At 32.6% G+C, this 10,414-nt stretch overlaps 1 protein-coding gene across 3 annotated transcripts; it reads right to left on the bottom strand.

Moving 5' to 3' along the window:
- Nucleotides 1-4,339: 4,339 nt before the first annotated feature.
- Nucleotides 4,340-10,390, bottom strand: LOC148626232 (ragulator complex protein LAMTOR4-like). 3 transcript variants are annotated; one of them, XM_088570063.1, is made up of 5 exons: nt 10,198-10,390; nt 8,947-9,049; nt 7,663-7,760; nt 6,716-6,833; nt 4,340-5,594 (listed from the first exon to the last, which is right to left on the bottom strand). In XM_088570063.1, the coding sequence occupies exons 1-5, from the start codon at nt 10,228-10,230 to the stop codon at nt 5,497-5,499; spliced, it is 450 nt and encodes a 149-aa protein (XP_088426189.1). In that variant the 5' UTR covers nt 10,231-10,390; the 3' UTR covers nt 4,340-5,496. The 3 variants fall into 3 exon arrangements, with proteins under 3 accessions (XP_088426189.1, XP_088426191.1, XP_088426190.1); XM_088570065.1 differs by lacking the exon at nt 8,947-9,049 and having other exon boundaries at nt 10,228-10,357; XM_088570064.1 differs by lacking the exon at nt 8,947-9,049 and having other exon boundaries at nt 10,198-10,341.
- Between the last annotated feature and the right edge of the window lie 24 nt (nt 10,391-10,414).

The raw sequence follows: 10,414 nt of genomic DNA, 5'->3' as shown, positions 1-10,414 counted from the left end.
TCATCTTTCGAAATTGCTAGAGCCAGAAAAAAAATCATTTTTGTTCATTAGTTAAGCAGTTTGTAGATGTGGCCATAGACGTTGAAACATCTTTATCGGCATTGGAAGCGTCAATAGGTTCATCGGCTTTGGTTTATAGATGGTTTCTTAAAATAACTATCGATATTTCGTTGCATTATCAACTTTACGTGTAAATTGTATATAGGCAAGAACAAAACTGTTCAAATCGATGGATCAAGACTAAAGTGAAAAGAAATTGTGCAATTCTTGTGATCAAAATTACCGCCTGCGGAATAGAATGATACTGTATAAATTTAGTTCTTGATGTTTTCATCAAACGCGGCTGGCATTTATGATTGAAAGGCAAATCTTGGCATTCAACCATATTTGACTCTCCAAAAGCATTTAATTGTAGAATTTTTAAGACAATGTTTGAAATCGAAGAATATTTTAATAACATTTTACAGGTTCATAACTACAAACCATCAATTACCAATAGAAAATGGCAGATGACAAAATATAGATCGAGAAAACCGACATTGTCATCTCTGCTCATGTCAAAAATTAGGTGGCGAATATCACTATACATTTGAATGTATAAATTTAACCGAAAAACGCAAAATACTTTTACCTAGCAATTATATGAAAGCTCATAACACCTTTAAGTTTTCTGAACTAATGTCAAGTAAAAACGAAAAGTTATTGAACAATTTATGTAAGTTTATTAAACATATTAACGATATTGTTTGATCTCCTGACTTACTATCTGTCTGTACCGTCACTTTGTCACAGTTTTGGTACATGTTGTAAATAGTTGTGTTTGTTCATGAATGTGTATGTTATGTACTTGCTGATTTTCTCTGTACCAATGTAAATTGGCTGCTTGAGAATAAAGATATATTTTATTTATACATTTTGTTAATCGGAACTCATTTTTGTGGAACAAAGCTCACTTTTGTCTGTTCAAAATTGAATTTTTAGTACAAAACCACAGGAGTCACATTCGCCGCCCCGTAAACACAGATAATCTTAATCAATGATTTTCCAAACAGCTTTTATTATATTTATGACAGTATTATATGCATCAATAAGAATGAAACCGTGTATAATTAATTACTAACGCAGGATTTACTGTTTTAACACCGGATTTTGTGAATTTATTGTCATTTCCTAATGAAAGACGTGGGTTGCGTGCATGAGTAAATTAATCTTTCATGAATGAAAAGTTTACTTAATCTATTATAAAAATGTTAGCATTCGGTGCTACATTGAAACCTCTCAGAGTTTTCCTGTCTTCAGAGGTACAAGTCCAAATATTTTTCAATCTTTAATGCAAACAAAGCAAATTTCGTCTCACTTTTAATTTCTTCTTTCGCTTCCAGTGGTATGTCAAAAACCCCCAAGTGCGTGTCAGAAAATTTTAAGCCCGTATCAGAAACCCCTATAGTCACCTATTAGACTGTAGAATTCTCAGGTTTCCAATAAATGCTCTCATACTTGCAAAATACCAGAATTTTAATCTCACGCCGTGTTTCACGGTATTACTTTCTTGCAACGACGGTTTAAACGATATACATGTATTAATTTTGATACCAAATTTTGGTTAAGTAAGTAAAATTCAAATGTTTATAAGAATAAATGTATCCATGTGTATGTAATGTTTGTTTCGCCCAATATATACACGCCAGACATGCTGTCACCAAAACAATTGTTAAAAAGAGGTGTTTGGCCATCAACACTCATGAGGTTACTTCATATTTTGTTATTTTTTGTAATTTTGGTTTCAACTTCAGATATTCAACCAATGACTATCTAGCAACCAAGAACACATATAATAACATTCCAACTACGGTTACTCTCAACCAAAACCAGCCATCAGACAGAATGCAGATTTAAATTGACGATGTGCTGTGTAAAAACTGACTCCAACTGTCTGTGAAGAAGAGTTTGTTAAACTACACACCAAAGAATAAAACGACGACGAACCAAATGATCTTTCTATAGACATACGAGTCAATCTATGAATGCAATTATAGTGTCTCTGAGAGGCATTAATAGGATAAATAATTAGAACTAAGGGGTTTTTAACGTCCTTGACTATCCTGTCGGGTCTCGCACGGACGGCAAAACTAATTGGAAAGAGTGAATAACCAATTTATATTATCACGAGTGTCTACGAACACCTAGATTTAACGAGTGTGCGGAACTTCAAGTTCCGCGCACGAGTTAAATTCTCGCGCGTTCTTGGCACAAGTGATCATATTTTGGTTATTCACGATAAGCAATTGATTATCCTATTTATCATATAGATTTCCTTCATTGTTTTACCGATATTTTCAACGCGAATTTTAAATTCTGTGATTGGCGGATTGATATAAAAGTTGTGACATTTCGGCGGGAGAAAGTCCGAGAGTTAAATTACCAAATTTATTTCAGTGTGAATTGTCCAAATTTATTACACTGGGAATATTCGATAAAACACTGCTATTTATATAATAACCAGGTTTCCATAATCTTTATAGGGGGTAAGAAGTAAATCATGCATAGGATAAGCAGAGACTATTACCAGAAACTACTTCATCAGTGTTACTTACAAGAGAGTCATGTATGGAACCTGGCCAGTCGCATTAAACATCTAGAAAATGCATATTACTTGAAGTATAATTGAGTAGAATCCCTCTTGATTTATGTAATTTTATTGATATGTTCAGTCGGTGTTCGAATCGGAATATGCGACCCATCTATGACACCAAGCACACATAGAAATCCTTTAAACTCTTGGAACTCATTCATAGTCTACTGTACTGATTTTCCAGTTGGCCCTTTGATTGGTAGTGTCATTAACTCTGATCGAACTTATACCAGATGAATACGTTTCACAAGTTTGTTTACCGTAGCCTCACAAACTCCAAATATGTCTGCAAATGTTTGTAGTGTTAGCTGGGTGTTATCATATTTGATGTAAATTAACAACTGTTTTTTTTTCTACTGTAGTTTTCATATACTAGTAACCAGCTTGCTAATATACCAGTATATGTGATATACACGTTACTAGTGACTCAAATGTATGTCTGTGCATCCTAAATCGGTCATGGAAAACATCTAGTCTGTACAATGGTGGTATTCCACAACATAATTGGTGACCGAGTTTTTTACCACCGCCTTATTTTAAATGACAACTGTTGAACTCGGCGCTTGCACAATGCTTGAACTATCTTCCTGTGGTTCAAGAAACATATCACATAGGCAACGAAACCGCTGCAATTTCAGTCATCCTGTTTTTAACCAAACTTTTTTATTAAACGTAAAACTGTTAAACCATCAAACTAGTTTGAATCTTCACCTAAACCTCAACCAGTTTGTGATAAATAAATCCGCCCACAATAAACCTCAATTTCCGCCGAGTTTATTCGTAAAATTATGAATGTAGACATGGACTATATACATATATTACTAATAAGTAATTTAAAGTCGCTAATATAGATTTGTCCATGAAAACATATTGGAATTATTTTTTATTTGATATGCAAGAGAGTTAATTACTGGTTTGTTGACAGAATACGACGTCGACGTTTTTCAAGGGACTGGGTAGATGGCGGAGAAGAAACGACCACATTGTTGTAATTTCGAATATGGGTTTCACTCGAAATGCAACACTCGCAGAATATTAGAACATTAAGCTTTTTCCATATATACACATATTGGTTCCATCAAATGTACATGTATACCAGAAATTGGCTTCAAAACCTTTTGAATTGTTTTGCATATTTGCAACGACAATGTCATTCCGCCCAGAAACGAAGCTGCACTATTCACCTTCGGCAGGAGAAAAAAAAAGATCGTTTGGTGTTTGACGACCAACGGGGGTAGGTAAAAATCGAAAATAATGCTTGGTAATAATAAGCATATGGGTGGTGTTGTTATGGCTGATGTGATGGTAACCAGTTATATATAATGATGATAGAGAACGGTGCATCTGCTCCATGTTCCAAGATGTCAAAAAATTGTAGCCCAGTTTACCTAATGTATTTTCCATTTAGTTTGAGTGTATTTTTTTTTAAAATACTAGTTTCTGTTTTTCATTTCTTTGCTCCATCTCACTTCTATGAAATATTTACATTTCCTTATTATTCTTGAGATATTTGATTCACTTTGAGTATGGTCCCTCTCTAAGGCGCATATCATTTTCTTCTTTAGGGAGAGCTTGTGATTTGTTGTTGTTTTTATTTTCAACAAGCACAAGTAACTTTTGTCAACTGCAGGCACAGTTTAAAATAACAATGCTACATTGAAATACTGAACCATACCTTTTTCTGTCCATGGCTGAGAAAAAAACTCATTTGCTAAAATTTGCAATATTTTATTTAGTATGAAAATGTGTTTCATATATACAATTATAATGGTGAATAAATACTAATTAACAATTTATGAAAATGAAAAATCAAGTAACCTATTTTACTATTTCATTTTCATCAAACATGGACAAGGCATCTCAAAAAAATCTTTTGAGAAAATATACTTTTTCAAAATGTACAAAATCAACTGTTTTCAGAGACTGAGAAAAAAATTAAATGAGGCATTTTTAGAATATTCCACATATTTTAAGCATTAACTTAAAATGCTATTTTTAGCTTCAATACCTTTCAATGCATTAACCAAATATGTCCTGTAACATACCCTGAATTTTTCAGGAAATATAAAACTTTTTAATTAATTTTGTATACTCCATGTTTAACACAGTTTAAAGGTCAGAAAAAGCTGGAAACTTGAATCTTTATACAGGAAGTCCATACAACTTTTTCTATAGTTCTATATTTTTATAGAGCTTTGAATCATGTTGTTCAAAGCGTAAAAAAAAACGAAAAGAAAATCAGCTGATCAGATAAAAAACATTTCTGGATTAGAAGAGTAGATACATGAAAAAACAATTTTCTTTACCTATTCATGCTATTGACAAAGACTTCATTTTTTATAATAAGAATTGCAAATTAGTTTCATTTCAAATTTTGAAGAAAGTGATTAGGTTTCAAGGGGCAGATTCCAGAGATTAAGGAAAAAGGGGGGGTGTTTCAAAGCTGTGTTTGCTCATTTTCACCCCAAATTTGCAGGAAATTAAGAACTTTTCCAACAAAAGACAGAAAAGGGGTTCCAAACCCCAGAACCCTCTGGATCCAACACTGGTTTCAATATAATCAAGACAATTTATGAAGGACAGAAATTAAAAAAAGAGGGGGTTCAGAGTTAAGGTTGAAGTACCTGCATAGAAACATTACTGAGATATTCCAAATTACACCATACTTGCTAAGTCATATTGGCACTATTTTTTCTGGATCCTTTATGAAAAAAATCTTTGACTACAAAAATTTTCAACATCCAGTGCCCAAGTATAAGATATATGACAACAAATTTAAATCAAGGCATATTCTGTCAGACAGTATTGTTTCAAAAACATAACTTTAAAATTCAACTTAACACATACAAATGTGTACTGATTTACTATGCAACAGCAGGCTCTTGTGGTGAGTAATGTCTTTTGCTAACATAAATCTTCTGGTTAGAAACTGTAATTACATACATAAAGTTGTCCCATATCACTGAAAAAAAAATTAATGTTTTCAAAAAAAGCTTCATTCCAACAAAAGAAAACATGAGATACATTGTACAATTTAAATGCTTAAAAAAGCATCTTTCCAGCTTATATATCACTATTTCAATCATGTAGAAGTTTAGACTTCGTTGTTTAAAATCATGGAAGACAAACAGGTTTATATCTGCTACTTAAAATTTTAACTGTGAAAAAATCTTATATGTCTATACATGTATATATTACATGGTAAACATATACATTGTTTTTTTTTTGTCAAATTGTTATAATCGTAACAACTGTTGAAAGAACTTAGTGGGCATGCTTACATGTACATATCTAACACCCCAACAATGAAGGAATCAGTTTCAAATTGGAGATTTGTATAAATTAGGGGTGTAAATTATTAAAAAACAATTTGGCCACCATACACTGTATGATGGGAGAAGTTTCATTTAAAAAAGATGTTTCAGTAAATTAAGCTCAAATGGGTATACATGTACCTCCCATAAATTGCCCAGGTAATATGCACAACTGCATATTGTGTCCCCATCAGACACTAAACTTTATAAACAGTAGTTGGGAAGTAAATTTTGAGAAGGGGCCATTTTCAAGAATTTCAAAGATATTTAAAATCTGAAGGGGCCATATGTAAAGAAACCATTTCTTTCAGATAAAGGGCCATTTCAAGCCAGAAATTCCCAATCCCCACATAAAATTCTATTCAATAATCTGAGATGTGTTATGATGACAAGAAGCCTCAGTCATGCAATTCCGGAAACTACACTGTAAATTCAAAGGGGCATAACTTAACAAAACTTAAGGGATTAAAATTTCCAGGTAAAATGCAAAAAATTGTGTCTTTACTACATGCCATGTTACATAAAATTTTGTTCAGTTTCAGTTCAGGAATTGCAATGAAAAAGAGAGGACTGATAGAGGGCAAAAAGATACTAAACCACCAAAACTGCATTGCATGGGGTAAAACAAAGTATAATTAACAAGGAATATCTAAAAACTGTGATAAATCAATGGGCCTCATTGTACAAAAGTAGCAATGCAAAGAATGCCCAGTTTAGTTCTGGATTGTAGTAAAACTCATATGGTCTTTGGTTATAAAAAAAGATTTACCAGAAACTCTTCTAAAAACATCTTTTCTATCTGGTGTGACTTGTATTCTGCTGGCAGTATGTACTAAATTCAACACTCTTTCAGCAATTGACTCAGCATTTTGTAAATCTCCACCTGACTACAACAATAAACATTGATTATAATTATTCATAACTGCAGTATATTTTTCAATATACTTACAAATATACTTGTACATCCTATTGCCCCTAATTTAATGTTTTAATTGTTCAAGAAAAATCTGTTGTCTGAAGTCAGTCAAACAAGACATAAAGTACAAGAAAATACTTATATTTGGTCCTATTCCCCTGAACAGTCCAGTCCATAGCCTCAAAATCAATTCATTCATTTTGTTGAACCTTGTGGAATAGTACAAAGATACATACAATTATATATGTACTACATGTAAACTCCTTGAGACATTTAGGTTTCCCGCACGCTAACAGGATAACTAAATGCAGGATAAATGAACATTCGTTTATCGTGCATTTAAAGGAGCGCAAAATGATGTGTAAATGCAAGATAAACGATGCACGAATGCTAAAATGGGAAACGTGAACATTCAAGAAGTGTATCTTTTCAAACATTTGGGGTCATACATGCAACTCTAAGTATCTCAGTATGTCAAAGGGCAACAAGGACTCTGAATGCCATAATACAATACATACTTACATAAATACAATGTACTTCTGTATAGTAATTTTTGTGGTCATTCATGAACTTGTATCTGATTCTTAAAGTTGATTTAAAATTGATATTTCAAGCAAAATACAAAATAACAAAACAGATGTATGCTGCAAAATTTGTTCTAAATCTGCAACTTGAAAAACAAACTCCACAAAAAGACAGTTAAATACAAAATAGCTCTTGTTTGCTCCTTATCTTCTTCCAAAATCTAAAGAAAGAAAAAAATAACAATGTTGGGTGGCCTAACATGTATCTTAACTTACACTTAGGACGGCTCCATCATCAGTTAGTACCAAATATCCCAAAGAATCAGGAATCTTATCAATGCCTTGTACAGTAGTCATTATTTCTTTTTTGAAGTCTGGAAGTTAAAATGTAAATACATGTAATAATCAAATAGAAGGATGTCACTGCTTTTACTTCTAACTGATGCATATTTCTAGCAGGGATTTAGCCAGGATTTTTTTACCATTAGTCTATTTTGTACACACACTGTTTAGAATGACTTCAGTACATCTGACATACATGTATACTTTTTGGGATATATGATCTATTGGTATATAGTTGCCCAGAGTCATTATAAAATTCCAACAGAATGTCACTGCCTGTAATTTTCTATTCCAGTGCTGCTAAAAAGACAAAATCAATAGGACAATGCAACACAAGAAGCTTTGCTTAACTCAATCATATATTAATTTTACTGTAATAAATTTGGTAAGGGGTAATGATATAGACATTCAATTTCAAGAATATATATAATCAGTCAATCTTTCAGTCAGCAGGCTAAATTCATTTTGTCCTAAGTATTTAGTTACATACATGAGTAGCTTAAAGAAAAAGTAACTTTATCTCAATAAAATAAAATATAAAAATGCCTGCTTATATTGTGTGCATGTAAGTAACATATTACACATATAATTAAAAAGAAAAAGCATTAATGAACGATGCATGTACGTATTCACTTCTCCCTAGCGTTTCTCTGAAAGAGAAGTCACTTCTCCCTGCTTTTCTCAAGAAGCTTGAGCCCTGTTAAAGATCCTGGTACTACTATTTTAATCATATATCATTTTTTTATTCCTCAGCACTACAAAGAACATACAACATACAGAAAATAAGAAAAAAGATTGTTAGCATGAACTATAAAACAGTACAATAGAACATATCAAAACATGTTTATTCATAGCTACTCTTAAAAAGCAGTGTCTGTTACCTACTATTTAATGTCTGGCTGTCTGCACTAACAACTGTAAATCACTTTATAATGTAGAAGCCTTTTATCCCTGACACCACACCACAACTCAAAAGCCCCTTTCAAAGTTGAAGACTTCAAGTCATCAGCTTTTAAGGATGTATACAAATCTGTAGAAGAGTGTTGACAGAAGAAACCTTCAGCCTATTCCTGAGACTCGTCTTGATCAAATTTTCAAACCAACTGAACCCTCTCTCACAATAAACTAATGACAGAGCAAACTGAAGACAAACCCGGAGACATTTGAATAGTCTGAAAAGGAGTCCTTTGAGGGTAATGAAGACAGAGCAGCATTTACCTGAACACCTTTGAATCAAACTGCATTGTAGGATGTGCCTAAACATCAGCCACTCCTCCCTGAATTGGACCTCACTGATCAAAGCCTTCTGACCACCCCTATCCTGACCAAATAGACAACATACATTTGTAAGTTCTTCACCATAGCACACAAGCTCCTCTTTATCACTAGGGGTAAGAAATTGACAAGCTCTGAAAAATCTACTTGGATGGAAAGTGACTTTGCAAATTAGACACCAGCTGATCAATGAACTAACCCTTGGAGTTGACATGCAAAGTACATTTTATGTACCATATTTTTGAATGATAGTAATGTAAATCAATAGTTTTTATCGCAGGTTGAAGATCAATTTGTTTTGATAAGAATTTTAGTAATTTAGTATGAATTGTGAGCTAAAATTCAAATAAGATGGGGAAATTTCTGAATGTTGCTAAACCACCCACTATGGCATGGGCATGTAAGCAGTAGATTGATTTTTTTAATGAAATATTAGGAGGCTTAACACCTATTTTTTCTAATTTTAGTACGAAGAGCTCCATCCCTTCTAGGCATACAATGCAGCCTAAAATCATATTATTAATGAAGGTTGAAAATGGATCTACATGTAATTTGGATTGTATCTACAGGTTTTATGAGTGCCCAGTAGTTTATAAGAAAAAGAATATTACAGTGTCTGAAATCCTCTTGATCTTACCCTGATAGAAATAATATTCATTAAAAAAATCGAAATTAGCAATAGTACCTTAATGAGACACAAAAATGTACTTGTATACGCATAAAAATTAAGAGGAGAAAGAAGTACATGTACAGCTGTACACAATCCCTTTTTAGGCTGTTTGTTGTGTTTAATCCCTTAAGGGATTTGGTGCTTGAAATATTTTTTGTTTTGACTCTCAAAATATAGAGTATCTCAAGCGCAAAATCTCAAAATTGATTATACACAATGAACAGCCTAGCATATTGTTTTTTTTTGTTTCATAAATTTATTAGACTGAACTCCATGCACAGCCTTATCTAGACATAGATGATAGGAGAAGTTTGAGTAAATTCTGAATGAAAAAATAAAAATATTGAATTTTTTGTCTATGTATAAACTATTACAAAAACTTCTAAATAAGGGCATGAAGGGATAACGAAGTGTTTGCTAATTTCTCCCTCTATTGCTCTAACTCAAAACGATAATCATTCTCGTTAATGAAAGTTGGAAATAATGCATGATGTCTAATTTCACAAGCAAACACATTAACATACCCAACTTAAAACTGTAAACACATATTTTACCATTAGATATCCATACACATGATGTTGTCTGCTACTTCCGGTTAATAATTTATTTGTCACATGACATCAATTCTCGAAAAATCTATTTTCACGGGCACATGGCACACGGCACATCTTTTACTTTTCAACAAGTATAATTCAGATGTAAATTACACGTGAAATAATCATTCACCACAATTTATTCACC

The sequence above is a fragment of the Perna viridis genome, chromosome 2 (genome assembly GCF_037379345.1).
Source record: "Perna viridis isolate PV_CMFRI_1.1 ecotype Kerala chromosome 2, ASM3737934v1, whole genome shotgun sequence".
Lineage (NCBI taxonomy): Eukaryota > Metazoa > Mollusca > Bivalvia > Mytilida > Mytilidae > Perna > Perna viridis.
The sequence above is the reverse complement of the archived record's forward strand: the minus strand, read 5'-3'. Positions and strand labels throughout refer to the sequence as shown.